Genomic DNA, 14,840 nt, shown 5'->3' with positions numbered 1-14,840 from the left:
CTTAAATGTCATCAAATGGAGGTCTGTGGCTCAAATGCAGAATAAACTAGAAAAAGTGCCCTTCTGGGCACAGGTCTCCACCAGGAGGATAGGAGTGTGTGTGATGTTTGGCAAAATGTTTAGGAGTAATATAATCATGTTTTGTGTGTGTGTGTGAGAGAGAGACGCGGCTTGGCCTGTTGTAGCGCCACCATGAGGCTGATTTGAAAACGGTCAAGTGGCATTTCTTACTCAGCCTAGTGGGAATATGCATGCACAGTTTCACCGCAATCGGACGCTGCGTTGAGTAGTTGTGGCAATTTGTACAAAACGGGTACAAAGCGGGCTACTCCTGAAAGGTTTAGAAGCCAATCGTAGGCAATGAAGGTGGATTATGAGAAATCAAACAAACGCGTCTTGATCACATGACTATGGAGAGCATGTGTACCGATTTGCGTGAAATTTGGATAAAATCTGAAGGAGTAATATTAGAAAATGTGTTTTACATGTCGGCCTCCTGGTGGCGCTATAAAGAGAAGATGTGAAAAATTCCAGGCAAAGGTTTTTCCTTGGCCTCTAGGGAGTTGGCATACAAAGTTATCCACAGATCCGTGCAGTTAGAGTAAAACACTTTTCGGCGAGTTATATTAATGTTCACGTGGCATTTCTTCCTCTGCCTAGTGGGAATGTGCGTGCACAATTTCACGGAAATCACACGATGTGTTCATGATTTGCAGCATTTTGTTTGAAACCGAGCACTGCTGCGAACTTTAGACGCCAATCTTAGCCAATCAGGATGGAGTCTGAGAAATCTGAAAGACCCGTTTCGTTGAATGGCTCTAGAGAGACTGTGTACCAATTTGCGTGATGTTTGGACAAAATCTGTAGGTGTACTGTCCAAAAACTTGTTTTGCACAAAGCGGCCTCCTGGTGGCGCTATAACAGGCCGTTCTGGAAATTCTGGGGCAGAGGTTCATCGTTGGCACACACGGACGGACAAAAGTGCAAAACATACTCTCTCCCCATGCCTGGTGGAGACAATAATGGGCTTTGATATGAAAAGGATTGAAAGCCACTGTCCTAGACTCTTCTTCCCCCTGGCTCCCCAAGCTGTGGAATGACCACTTTGTTGATAGATGCCAGTTCCAATGAAAATATATTGGTAACACATGCATATTAAGTTCACAAATGCAAAGAATGGCATCTACTGTATGTGTAGAATGTAGATAGATGGTAGGTTTGATGTTTACCTGGTATCCTAGTTATAATGTAGCACTTTGTTTTCTTTGCACTCTACTTAGGTGACCATTTACCCTGTTGTTTGTCGACTGTGGTTCATGCCATTTATTCTGATCTTGCACTTTGTCAAGTCACTCAGAGTGTCTGCTAAATTGTAAATAAAGCACTATTTTGCCTACTACTGTATTTAGAAACAGCAGCTTCCAGTCAAAGGTCCAATTCTTTGGTGCCGTGGTGGGAAACAATATCCAACTAGAAAAAGTTTGCCAAAATGTTTAGGAGTGATATAAACGTGATATAAATGTTTTTTGCAACAATTTTCTTCATTGTATTGAGGAAATGCAGAGTCAGATCACTCATAGCATCTCTGAGGATATAATTCTGGATGAGCAGGACATGTGCAGCATTTTGTACAAAACGGGGCCACTCCTGAAGACAATCTTAGCCAATCAGTGTAGAATCTGAGAAATCAAACAGACTCGTCTTGATCACATGACTACAGAGATCATGTATACCGATTTGCATGAGATTTGGATGAAATCTGTGAGACTAATATAAACAATGTGTTTTGCAGAAATCGGCCTCATGGTGGCGCTATAACCGGCAGATGTGGAGGGATGCAGGGAAAATGTTTTTCCATGCCTCCAGGGAGTGCGCATACAAAGTTGTACACAGAACGATGCAGTTATAGGTAAAAACAGGAATTGCCCTGTTATAGCGCCACCATGAGGCTGGTTTGGAAAATAAATTGTGTCATGTCGTCCTCAGCCTAGTGGAAATGTGCGTGTATAATTTCACGTAAATTGCACAGTGTTTGTGATTTGTGGCATTTTGTTCGAAACGGACCAATCATGTGAGCTTTGGAAGCGAATCTTAGCCAATCAGGAAGGAAGATGGGAAATGGTGCAGATCCGTGTTGATCACATGACTATGGAGATAGTGTATACCGAATTGTGTGATGTATGGATACAATGTGTACGAGTAATCTACAGAAATGTGTTTTGCCTAAATCGGCCTCATGGTGGCGCTATAACAGGCCGTTGAGGAATATTTGGGGCAGAGGTTCGTCGTTGGCCACACACACACACACACACACACACACACACACACACACACACACACACACACACACACACACACACACACACACACACACACACACACACACACACACACACACACACACACACACACACACACACACACACACACACACACACACACACACACACACACACACACACACACACACACACACACACACACACACACACACACACACACACACACACACGGAGTGCAAAACATACTCTCTCCCCATGCCTTCGGCCTGGTGGAGACAATTATGGGATTATAACATTGATGGGTGCAGAAAAAGCTGGTTATTGATTTCAGAAAATAAGACGTGGTTGTGCATACCGAGAGGGCAAAGTTGAGGACTTTCTGGATGAGGTCTGGGGCAGAGATGGCTCCAAGCACTCTCTCAATGCGGTTTCTCTCCTCCTGCATGTCAGCCAGCTTGTGGAGCTGTGGACAAAGGAATGACATTTGGACTAGAGTGACATTCACCAAATCAAATTTGCCATCAAACGTTAATCTCATCTCACGATAAGTGATCAAGGCCTCTTGGACATTATATGCCAACATTATGGTAATATGATCTAGTAATATATTTGTCAGACTGAGTCAGTGAGGTGATCGTTCATCTTAATGAGCGAATCGTCATACAAGCTCATTAATCATAATGGCCTGAAGAACAAATGCCATGGAGCCACCTTACCTTCATCATCGTGTCCAACGTGGCACTGTCCCCATGCTTCAGCACTGCTAAGTAAACCTGAGAAAGAGACACATTTGCATTGTAAATCCATTTTCTACAAGACGAGAACATTAATAATTCCCATCATCGCCAAAGATCTCTCTAAATTTTCTCCCTGAATAAACCATTAAGACCTGGAATGCATCTGTGCCACTTTAGCTTAATCTTTAGCTGTTGAAAAATAGCAGATATACAAGTTAATAGTGCTTCCCTGAGTACCGCGTATGAGCGTGTAGATCTGCTATTTTGGAAAAATCTGCATAATGTGGTGCAAATCTTTGAATATATATTCTTTCACAGCGAACATTTTTAACTCAAATATTTGCGTCTGGGGGGTGCCTGAAAGAACATATTTTCAGATGGGGTTGGCGGCCGATTACATATAATAGAACTTTTGAGGTCGTTGACATGAAATAGTTTGAGAACCAATTATAGAAACAAGGTTTAGAAGACCTTTTGTACAATCTGGTCACATGTCTCAATGGGATAAATAATAATAATTAAGAAATAAATTCTAATTTCTTCACGTACTGGGCTCCTGAGGTCTGCTGACAGGATCTGTTTTCCTTCCACGTGATCCTTGAATCTCCGCCTGGCCTCCTCCAGTGTGGGCTTGTGTCCTGCCTTCCCCAGTTTTCCTAGAACCAACCCCCTCAACAGAGCATCCAGATGGCCTACATGGTGATGAAAGGACAAAAATCACATTCACTTTAGTTTTTCATGCCTAAAACACTAATGACTGGTCTAACCAATGACTAGTCTAAACCAAAAACTGTCTAAACTAAGTACTGCACCCGGTTAAAAGCAAAATAAAATCTCATGACTGTTCCAATCTGTGATTTGTTAAACTGAGTGTTTCCTCAAAAATTAGCACAATAATTATGTAGTCTTTCTAAACTCATACTCCACATTCCAGCTGAAGAAATTGCAGATTGAGGTTTTTCCTTTTATGAAATATCCGAGATCATTGGTTTTTTGTAACATGCTTCTATAGCTAGTTTGACCACTTTAATTACTTATAAATCAAATTATATTCTACTGCTAGTTTCAACACTTAAATTACATTTTCATCCTAAATATAACTAATAATCGGAAATAGCAAATCTATAAGCTCACAACGTGTCTTTGACGTGTAGATTGGCTATTTTCGATGCACAACATGTTTCCATTGAAGACTGCTGTGGAATACAAATGACTGAAATCAATCGTGACGACTGAGAACTTTAATCCATGTTTTTTTCCCAGCCCTTTCAGGCCAACAATAAGATGGCTGATGATATTGGTTACTGTCCTTGTAATTCCCAGAAAAATATGATAACAGTTATTGGTAATGCATGCTCATTGTTGTTCGTCTCTGTTTACTTGTGCTTATCACATAATCCAGCATTTCTTTGTCCTGGGCGAGCGGCTCATTACAGACATCAGCAAGGGCAGAGGCATGGCAGTAGCTGACCAATCAACGAAAGTAGCAGTTGTGACAAACGGACGCATTTCGGCTACTCAGGCCTTCATCAGCGTTTTTCTATTTCTATACTGTTCACTGAAACTCACTATGCACCCACCTGCCCTTCTCTTAATCAATCGACAGTATAGCGTGCTCAGCTCGGGACTTCTGTTCCATAGTGTTTTGAAGCATATCACCACGAGCGAGTTTTTTTGCTCTCTCTCTGTATCTGCAAATTTCCAATCTGCCATCCTTGTCAACAATAGTGGTTAAATATAGTTACATTTGTGTATATTGAAACTGCACTGGAGAGATCAAGACTGGAGCACCCCGTTTGCTGGGAAGAGTTTCAGAAACTCATTGATACAGTTCATTTTCATATATTGGTTTAATACATAATACTTCATATTGTTCTTTATCAAAACATAATTTGTTTTTATTAGCATTAAATCTTGTTTATAAGTTGACATTTCTCGAATAGAAATGTTTATCAAATTTCTTCGAAAACATTTTGAAAGAAATACAGGTTGTCTACTCCAGGACTCTCCAGAAATTGGGATCTGACCCAAAGATCTCCTCAAAGTGTTCTAATAAATCTCCAGCAGCAGAGTGATCCTCCAGTTCATTGCTCACCTTCTCCCGGCCTGCTGTCCCAGCCCAGCTTGAGCCCGATGGGTGTGAAGAGGTCCCGGATGAACTCCTGGATCTCCTCGTGGAAGTCAGTGTGGGACAGCAGCGAGGAGAGCACCCCCAGGTTGCAGCTGAGGTCGCTCCACACCGTGTAGTTGGGCTCGTTGACGAAGGCCTCCATCAGCTTCAGCACCTCCACCGTGCTGATCATGCCCGCACGCGACTGACGAGAGAGAGAGAGAGAAAGAAAGGCTGAGCTTTATAAGCACTTGAACCCTAGCCGGGTGGTTCTCAAACCTTTTCATGCCAAAGAGGACCCCCAAATTGATATGCATTTGGCTGCGGACACCCATCTCAATATTGCAAGATTTACGGAACATTTTCAAGATTACAAGATCTGCTATTTCGAAGGCACGAAGAGATACGCCATGAGCTGAACTTGTATATGTGCTATTTTTGAATAGCCAAAGTATAAAATATCTCTGCTGTTGGAAGAAACCACCTAACTCCAAAATGTTCATCTTTCAGGAAATAAAGAAAACCATATATTTTTAAAACAATGCAATACTGCCTCATCAAAGTTATTGTGACTTTATATATTGTCAATTACTTGCATGAGAGGGGGTGGAGTTAGCTGCTTTAGCAGACAGTTTGAGGGTCCAGTGTAGTCAAGAGGCTTTGTCCGAAGAGCTTTTTGATACTTTTCATTGGTTAATTTTTTGTTTTTTAAAGATATTTTTTTGCGGCTTACGCCTTTTATTGGTTTTTGAAGGGACAGACAGTAGGCTGACAGGAAACGGGAGAGAGATGGGGGAAGACATGCAGTAAAGGCCGTGTCGGGCTCGGGAGTTGAACCCGCGGCACACTGCGACTGGATTACCAGTCGGGTGCCCAGACGGTTACGCCACCGCCTGGGCCTAAATTTTGTTTTTAACCAACACATGGACCTAAACTCCTAAAGGGTGTTAAATAGCATCAATTTATGGAAAAAATGATCTAAAACCTCAAAAATAGTTTCCTCCCGACAGTGACGATATTCAAAGATTTGAAAAATAGCAGATCTACAAGCTCAGTGCGGCTGATCAGAGTGTGTATGTGCGCTATTTTAGCCAAAGTATAAAATACGGTTAAAGTGAGATGGGGAGTGACACACAGCAAATGAAAGGTGGCCAGGCTCAGGAATGCTATCATATATAGCACTGACGTTTGCTACTTGTTTGCACCCCTCACTTTGAGCACAGAGCACTTTATGAACATATTAACTCTGTCTAAGACGTCTTCCTAAATAGTTTATGCAGAAAGCGAGTAGTTTTTGCCATCTAACATTCAGTGAAAATATCAGATCTACAAGCTCACAACACATCACAAAGCAAGCTTGCAGATTGTCTATTTTCGGTGAAGATATTAGGGGCATACTATCGGGAATCCGGTCAAATAAGTATTGGGTTTAATTGCTGTGCAATTGAAAAAGATCAAAGAACACTTTGTTGATCAACTTATTCGCACCTCACATGTATCAATATATTCTAACTGCTGGAAAGGAAGCTACACAAATAAAGCTGTGCTCAAAACACCGTATATCATATGATTATCTCTGCCAGTCAAAGACGGTCATTGTTTTACAGTAACATTCGTGACAAAAGCAACAAAGTGAGCTGTGGTGCAATCAAGTCTAGCCAGCTGGTTTCCAGGATAGTTTCAAAACATTAAATGTGACTGTAATGTAAGTTATGTAACTAAAGAAGCACTATAATAACATTTCATTTGGTTGATCTGTATTGTAGAGTAAGTTAATACAACTTGCATCTGTATAACGTTAAAAAAAAGTTATTTACTGTGCCTGGTCTGTGAACATCATGTTAGAAGTTAATTTACAACACAGTTTAGGATTACACAAACACGAAGAGGAAGCAATAGCGGGATTATTTGTTCCCCAAATCGTTTATTCCCCATTCTGTGTCTTGGTGGCACACAGAGTTTAATTTAAGCCAAACTATCCCTTAGGTCACCGTTTAATCTCAACCAGTGGTCCATGTTGGTTGGCTGTCCGTGGTAATTAGAGAAGGTCCATATTGTACCTTTGTATATTATATCATGAGTTCATCAAATTTTAGATTTGTTTTTCAACTAAAAGCATAAAAAAAAGAAGCTTGCACCAAAAATGAAGTATAAAGTATAAATCTGGCTTCACGATCAGTAATGTTAAATTTCCAAAAAAAAAAATATATATATATATATATATAAATTACTATACTGGTATGCCTTTATGTGTGTGTGTGGTCTAGACTCTAGAGCTAAAAACACTACCTTAAGTCACTATGTGAACCTGACCCATGACCCATGGGTCAGGAGCCTGCCTCCTGTTTCCGTAGCGAGAGGCAGCTTGAAGTACAAGTACATCCCCTGAACAGGACGCCAGTATACCTGGGCCTCAATCCAACCCTAGATGTCGAGTGCCAAGCAGGGAGACATTGGGTAACCTTTTCTTTTAACTAACGACTCTTCCGTTACCAATACTAGGCACGCACTTAGAGTCATTGTTATTCCCACCTGGCTGTTCTTTTAATATGTGTATTAGTCGAATAATATCTGTGCCCTTCATGTAGAGCGTGTGCACAAACGTACATACAATTCACGCACATAATCAAAAGGAAAGTGTCGTTTTAAGCAACATTACTGTGGAGCCGATGGATACTGTGTGTGCCGACTGTCTCACCAGAGAGAAGAGGTCGTTCTGCAGGCCCAGCCGGTCGACAGGCTGCAAGCTGAGGTCTCGGACTCCTGGAAGCAGGCTGTCCAGCATGGAAGAGCTGTACTGGATACGATAGAAACCCACTGTGCCTGGATTGATCTATATGGAGCACAACAGAGCAGAGAACACAGCTGCAACTTTTGAAGCTTTTGAATCCTGAAATGTAACCGTTTTGAACATATTAGGTTTCCCACACGACAGAGACGATATACTTTTGGTACGTCGCCAAACTGGGTGGACTCTGAGCTCCATGGACAGAGGAAATGAAAATATAACACATGGATGATGCAAATGTGCAGGTCTCACCCTGTTAAAGGGAAGGTCTCACCCTGTTAAAGGGAACAAGTCTGTTCTCGTTCACGATCACGGGTGAGGGTGTCAAATTCAATTTCTCGCCACACACAATGTGATTAACTTGTTAGAATTCACAAGATCTTAATATAGATTTAAAAAAAAAAACATTATCTTTAACAGATTACAATATTTGTCCAATATTATTTTATATTAAAGTCCCTCCCTGCCTTGTTGATTGCCAGTTTGTTCAAGGGGCTTTGTTGGAAGTTGGAATGGAAATGCGTAAAACATTTCAACAATGTCACGCCGACGGGTTAAGTCAAGAAAGATGAGAACAGCTTCCAAGGTGATCAAAATGGTTACAGGGGGCAGCATACAGATCAGTGCAAAGTCACATTCAATCCAATAAAAGTACTTATATATCGTCACATAGTGATAATATAATTAGGTCCATCCAGCTGCATCAACAGCAAGCTGCAAAACGTCCGAAAAGACGTGGTTGATAAGCGCTGTTTAGTGATAACCGCATCCTATGCATGTACTCATGGTGTTTAGTGATAACCGCATCCTATGCATGTACTCATGGTGTTTAGTGATACCCTCATCCTATGCATGTACTCATGGTGTTTAGTGATAACCGCATCCTATGCATGTACTCATGGTGTTTAGTGATAACCGCATCCTATGCATGTACTCATGGTGTTTAGTGATAACCGCATCCTATGCATGTACTCATGGTGTTTAGTGATAACCGCATCCTATGCATGTACTCATGGTGTTTAGTGATAACCGCATCCTATGCATGTACTCATGGTGTTTAGTGATAACCGCATCCTATGCATGTACTCATGGTGTTTAGTGATAACCGCATCCTATGCATGTACTCATGGCGTTTAGTGATAACCGCATCCTATGCATGTACTCATGGTGTTTAGTGATAACCGCATCCTATGCATGTACTCATGGTGATGGGTGATGCATTTTAGATGATGCGATATGTATTGTATTCATGTGCTATGCAATATGTAGTGTGTATTCATGTGCTGTATCAAATTATACAATATAGTATGTAAGAAGCACCAAAACCCCAATGATAGGAGGGGTGTAAGGTCTAAAATAAAAAATGACAAAGATACTTGGTTAAGATAATGGGTTAAATTAAAGGGACGTTGGTGTTTAAAAGTGATACCATCCACTCATCTTCCTGTCCTGACTAACACATCATGGGAGTTGATGAACTGCGTTTGACCTCAGATGCTTCATATGATAGATTTTTTTTATTACAAAAAAGGAAACCTCTGTCTGTCTAACTAATGACTCATAAGTTCAGATTGGGTCAGTCATGTTGCTCCATCATCAATTTCGCCAAACAAACACAGAAACTGGGCCGTTCTCGGTCTTCCTAGACCTTCCATGATATGTGTGGCTAATCTGAAGTCCTCATTATTGGTCCAGAGTGACGCCTTCACCCGCTCCACTCATAACTTCTCCCTAAACCCTCTCCACACAAGTCCGCAACCTTGGTGTCATCCTGGATCCCGCCCTCTCTTCCAGTCCCACATCAAGAGCCTTTTTCCTCTGCAACATTGACCGCCTTCGTCCCACACTGCTGCAGGGACGCTCATTCATGCCTTCCTCATCACATCCAGACTCGCAGACTTCTATATGGTGTCACCAAATTCTCTAGAAACTACAGTATGTGCAAAACTCTGCTGCCCGCCTGCTCACCACAAACCCATCCAGAGAACACACACACCTGTCCTCCATGACCGTCACTGGCTCCCAGTCAGAAACTTAGAATAGTTTTTAAAGTACATTGATCACCACCACCTACAACAAGGCCCTCAACAACCAAGCTCCCCCACCTCTCTGTTGACCATGACTTCACCGCCATGCACCCCCTCCTGTTCTCTCAGGTCCGTTGATGCCAACCTCCTGGATGTCCCCGCAGCAAAGAAATTAACCTGGGGTGACAGGGCTTCCTCAGTTCCAGCCCCGCTCCCTTTGGAACCCAGCTCAATCAAGCATTCCATAAAAATATCCAGCTACAGTTTGCCTCCCAGTGCTTGACTAATCTAGCAGCTGGAATTGCCGGACCAGGAAAAGTGACGCATCTGTCCTTTCCTTCTTTACATAGGCCATAGGAAGCTACAGAGAATAATGTAGACTTTAGTCAGCGCTCTGTGGAAACCTAAGGTCAAGCATGCCCTCAAATCAACGGTATCATAGTGGGAGTTGGTTTTTAAAGGTCATAAACTCAGTTTCTGCAAACGGCTCCAAAGCAATCGTACTCTGACCTTTTACTCTCTGCATATGTCCATTCAACACATAAATGTTTGGATTTGGCTGCAGTTCCTAGAAAGAATAACATAGAATGTTGCTGAATGCTGATGCAGACAGTCTCGAGCTAATTGCCAGACAAAAGTGTTTATTTAGTGTGTTAATTCATTCATTTAAAATGCCATTTTGACATGTGGACATCCACATAGAGCCTCAATATAACGAGGCGAGTGATGTAATTTTTTTCCTTACAAAACAAGATTGATTTTTTTAATGCGAATAAAAGCATCAAACCATATGAATGTGTGACACTGTAGTATGTAGTACTACAACTATAGAGTAGGGCATTCATTTATGAATACACACAAAAAGTTAAAATATGGAAATAAGAGGTTTCTGCCAGACAGCGACGACTTGAGAAAATGTTGAGAATGCCCCAGAGTAGGGACACCAGGTTGAGAATGCCCCAGAGTAGGGACACCAGGTTGAGAATGCCCCAGAGTAGGGACACCAGGTTGAGAATGCCCCAGAGTAGGGACACCAGGTTGAGAATGCCCCAGAGTAGGGACACCAGGTTGAGAATGCCCCAGAGTAGGGACACCAGGTTGAGAATGCCCCAGAGTAGGGACACCAGGTTGAGAATGCCCCAGAGTAGGGACACCAGGTTGAGAATGCCCCAGAGTAGGGACACCAGGTTGAAAGGTTGAGAATGCCCCAGAGTAGGGAGTCGGGACACCAGGTTGAAAGTAGTTAAGTGATCAAGTTAGACATTGGGGTGGGAAACATACCTTGACCCATTGGTCGGGACCAACGTTGTTGAGGGTGATGGTGGTCTCCGCGCAGTCCAGCAGAACCTTTAGTTTGGTGCATGTGGCGTCCTCACTAGAACAGATGCTGATGGGAACCATCCAACTGGGGCAGTCCTCACCTGCTCCAAACACACCACAAGGAGGAGGCTGATCACAACATCAACGGCGAAATATAAAAAGTGATAAAATATTGATCAAATCAATATAAAACACAAGTCAGGAAAATCAAAAAGTAACTATTAAGAAGACACTTTGGAAACTGAACAGAAAAATAAATCACACAGTAAAGGCTCTTGCACACCGAGTCCGTTTTTCACATCAGTTCATTGTAATCCGGCATCCAATTAAAAGATACGCACAGAAACCATGTACCCCGAGTCGGATGCATATTATCCTTATCTTATAGTAGCAAACATTTCACAGAACAAAACAAGAGACATCAAGGAGTGAGCACTGAGGATGATGTGTCAGGTCCTCTGACTTGTTGAAAACGCAAGGTCGTATTTATCGTTTTTAACGTGCGACAATTTTTGCAGACTCAGTGTGCAAGAGCCTGATACGTATGATTTCTAGTAGCATGGCTGTTTTAACCTTCTATTTGATTATTGCCTTGATGTCCTGCACCTGGCCTAAATACAGTACATGTACTAGATCTCCTCTTTGAAGATTTCTAGTACTAGCAGAAAGAAATAGTCTTGTGTACAGGTACTGTACTCACCATTATGTGGTCCGCTGGCGCAAAACTTTTTCTGAGATATCTTGAGGATGCGGTCATCGCCTTGCTATTAAATAAAACACTGTTAATCACACTCTTTTAGACACTGCAATGTATGTAGGACATCATCATGCTGGTAGATTTAGGTACTGAATCATAACGTCATTCAGGCTCAGCAGCCTCGTCAAAGTGGCCAGTAAGATTTCTGGGAGAACCCAAGCCCAACTCATAGAACTGTACAAGAGGCAGATGCTTAAAAGAGCCTCCTCCCTCCTGGAGGTATCGGATCACCCACTTCGGTCTGAGTTTGAACTGTTGCCCTCAGGTCGTCGGCTGAGGGTGCCCACTACAAAGACTAATCGGTTCAAACTATCCTTTGTCCCGGCTGCTATTCAACTGCTGAACAGCAGATAGCACTTTATTCTTGCCTCTTTGCACATACTGCCCACTAATGCACTTTTGCTGACTTTGCTACTTTGAATGTCATGAATTCTCTGTCTCTAGTGCCCTGTTCTTAGATCTCAGTCTTGTATTGAATGTTGTTGTTGTGTGTATTTTTTACTATGATCTGGCTGCAAACCAATTTCCCGCAAGGGACAATAAAGCTAACCTTGAACCTTGACCTTGTCATGCACTCCCTATCCACAGAAACAAGTAAGCAGTCATCAGTTTTTTGTATTGATGCAACATGTAAAACACCCTGGCTGTGTATCTGTTAGTGAGTTACGTCTACTGTCCGGACTAAGAGTAATTATTTTAATGATGACTAGTATATACCATCACCATGTCACTATTAGTTGTGTCAAATGATGGTGTAGCCGACCGTACCTGTTCCTGGTCCACTACAATAATGGGGAAGCCCATCTGTTTGGTCCAAGAGCTCATAACAGCAGCGATGGGTAAACCACTGGCCTGTTCCAGACAATCCCATAAGTCCTCTGTGGAAGAAGAGGGTTGCAGAGAGTCAAAGGTCTAGTCAACAATCAAATCAAACGTTTTTTTGCATATTACTTCCTGGAAACTTACCAGTTGATGCATTTTTATGTTGGAACTTCAAAAGATAAGCGTTCATTCCTTTCCTAAAGTCCTGAAGACAAACAGGATAAAAGGGGCCTTCAACACATGAGGGAAAATAAATAACAGATGTCATAGAGTGAGAGCGTTTGTGGTTCAGCTCCTGACCTCATCTCCTATGTAGTTATGCAGCATGCGAATGACAGAAGCTCCTTTGCTGTACGATATGGCGTCAAAGATTTCATCCACCTCTGACGGATGGCCGACATTCACCTGTGGTAAAGAGAATCACAACACACTGGCCAGTTAGACTAGGGCACACATAGAAGATCACAACGCGTCTAGTGAGACTATGGTGACATTCACACCAGAATGCTTTACTGCGATTAAAACGAATCCTGCTGAGTATTGTCAGAAAGTGCGCTCCGTTTGGCAGGTGTGAATGCTCATTCGAAGTCTAATTCGGATCAAACAATCACATTTTAGTTCACCAAAAAAAAACAGGTGTTTCGCATCGCTTCAAAGTGCACCTGACTTCGATTCCCTGCAGGTGTAAATGCAATCACATCAAATAAAGGAAATGAGAGGTGAGGAGTATGAAGAGTAAACACAGTCGGAGACTGAGGGCACATTTTACGCAAAGTCCAATCCCTGACGACACACTGCATCCACGTAACCCTCACTTTACGTCCTATTAAATCCCAACTATTAATCTAACTATATTTTTTGAACACCATATATTTCACTGTATAGTTTATGAATTGAACACATTGATAACGTTCCATGATGCGGTTCCCTACTGGCTACTGCGGTTTGACACAGCCAGTGTGAAGGCAAACGCAGCAAATTAAATATGTAAGAATGATGCAACTTCATCAACCATTCGCATCGAGTCTACCGAAGTAGAGGTGTGAATGCGACCTATGGCACAATACACAAAATGACAAATTAGACTAAGGCACAACGCCAACTGCATGAGCTCCTTCTTAAACCCACCTCTATGGGATGGCTGTTATCCAGCGCATCGAGGTCCAGGGCGCGGGTATAATCGGCAGAGACAAACTGGGTCCAGATGTCGTATTCTGGGAAGCAATGGTCCACACACAGATACTCAATCCATGATGCAAAGCCTTCATTAAGCCACAGATGGGTCCACCACTCCTGTACACACACAGGAAACAGTACCATGTTATTCAACAGGAATCTCATGGCCAATCAAAAGGAAAAATAGCAGTCATTGTCTACAGTTAGGTAGAATATATACAATATTATTTTAGGATTTCTTTTTACGTCATGTTACTTACTGCTGCCAGTAAAAGAAGCTTCAAACAAGTTATCAAATGTTTCGAGAGAAAAAAATATATATATTATTATAATGTGTCTGACAGACATATTGCACTACTTTGTGAATAGTGCATGGACATCACATTGGCAATTGTTTGGGATTGGAGCAAAATCTAATTGTCTAAAATACATTTTTCTTGAACATTTTGCCATCTCCAAAGCTCCCACCAACAGGTAACAATGTGTACAATACTAGAGGGAGCAACGACAATACAATATAGAACAAACATGGGTAAATTCTCTTTCTAGAGCAGTGCCACCAAAGTGTGGAATGCCCCGACCCCATCCCTTAACAAATGTGCATCACTGGCATCCTATAAAACATGAAAATGCACTTTTCAGGAGGCCAACGGGAGAGGTAAATCTCACTAAGGTGATGGCATTCACGGCCTTGGGTTATCCTTTTAGACCAAGTGCATGACTGTACTCCTGCCATTCGCATTTCTGTCTCAAAGTATTCAATCAATCAAATGGGTCAAAGGTCTATATGCATGTCTCCTAGCAACAAGGCGCTCCCATGA

At 42.1% G+C, this 14,840-nt stretch overlaps 1 protein-coding gene across 1 annotated transcript in view; it reads right to left on the bottom strand.

The window, feature by feature from the left end:
• The window catches only part of npepps (aminopeptidase puromycin sensitive), a 29,031-nt gene that overhangs the window by 7,465 nt on the left and 6,726 nt on the right, over window positions 1-14,840 (bottom strand). Inside the window, exons 10-20 of the mRNA XM_079500085.1 lie at window positions 13,972-14,136; window positions 13,144-13,248; window positions 12,988-13,048; window positions 12,790-12,899; window positions 11,965-12,028; window positions 11,226-11,365; window positions 7,828-7,962; window positions 5,115-5,334; window positions 3,569-3,711; window positions 2,999-3,055; window positions 2,638-2,745 (exon numbers count right to left, since the gene is read on the bottom strand). Coding sequence (XP_079356211.1) covers window positions 2,638-2,745; window positions 2,999-3,055; window positions 3,569-3,711; window positions 5,115-5,334; window positions 7,828-7,962; window positions 11,226-11,365; window positions 11,965-12,028; window positions 12,790-12,899; window positions 12,988-13,048; window positions 13,144-13,248; window positions 13,972-14,136 — 1,308 coding nt within the window. The remainder of the gene's footprint in view (window positions 1-2,637; window positions 2,746-2,998; window positions 3,056-3,568; window positions 3,712-5,114; window positions 5,335-7,827; window positions 7,963-11,225; window positions 11,366-11,964; window positions 12,029-12,789; window positions 12,900-12,987; window positions 13,049-13,143; window positions 13,249-13,971; window positions 14,137-14,840) is intronic.

Source organism: Electrona antarctica (assembly GCF_951216825.1).
Source record: "Electrona antarctica genome assembly, chromosome: 4".
Taxonomy (NCBI): domain Eukaryota; kingdom Metazoa; phylum Chordata; class Actinopteri; order Myctophiformes; family Myctophidae; genus Electrona; species Electrona antarctica.
This window is presented reverse-complemented; position numbering and strand designations above follow the sequence as displayed.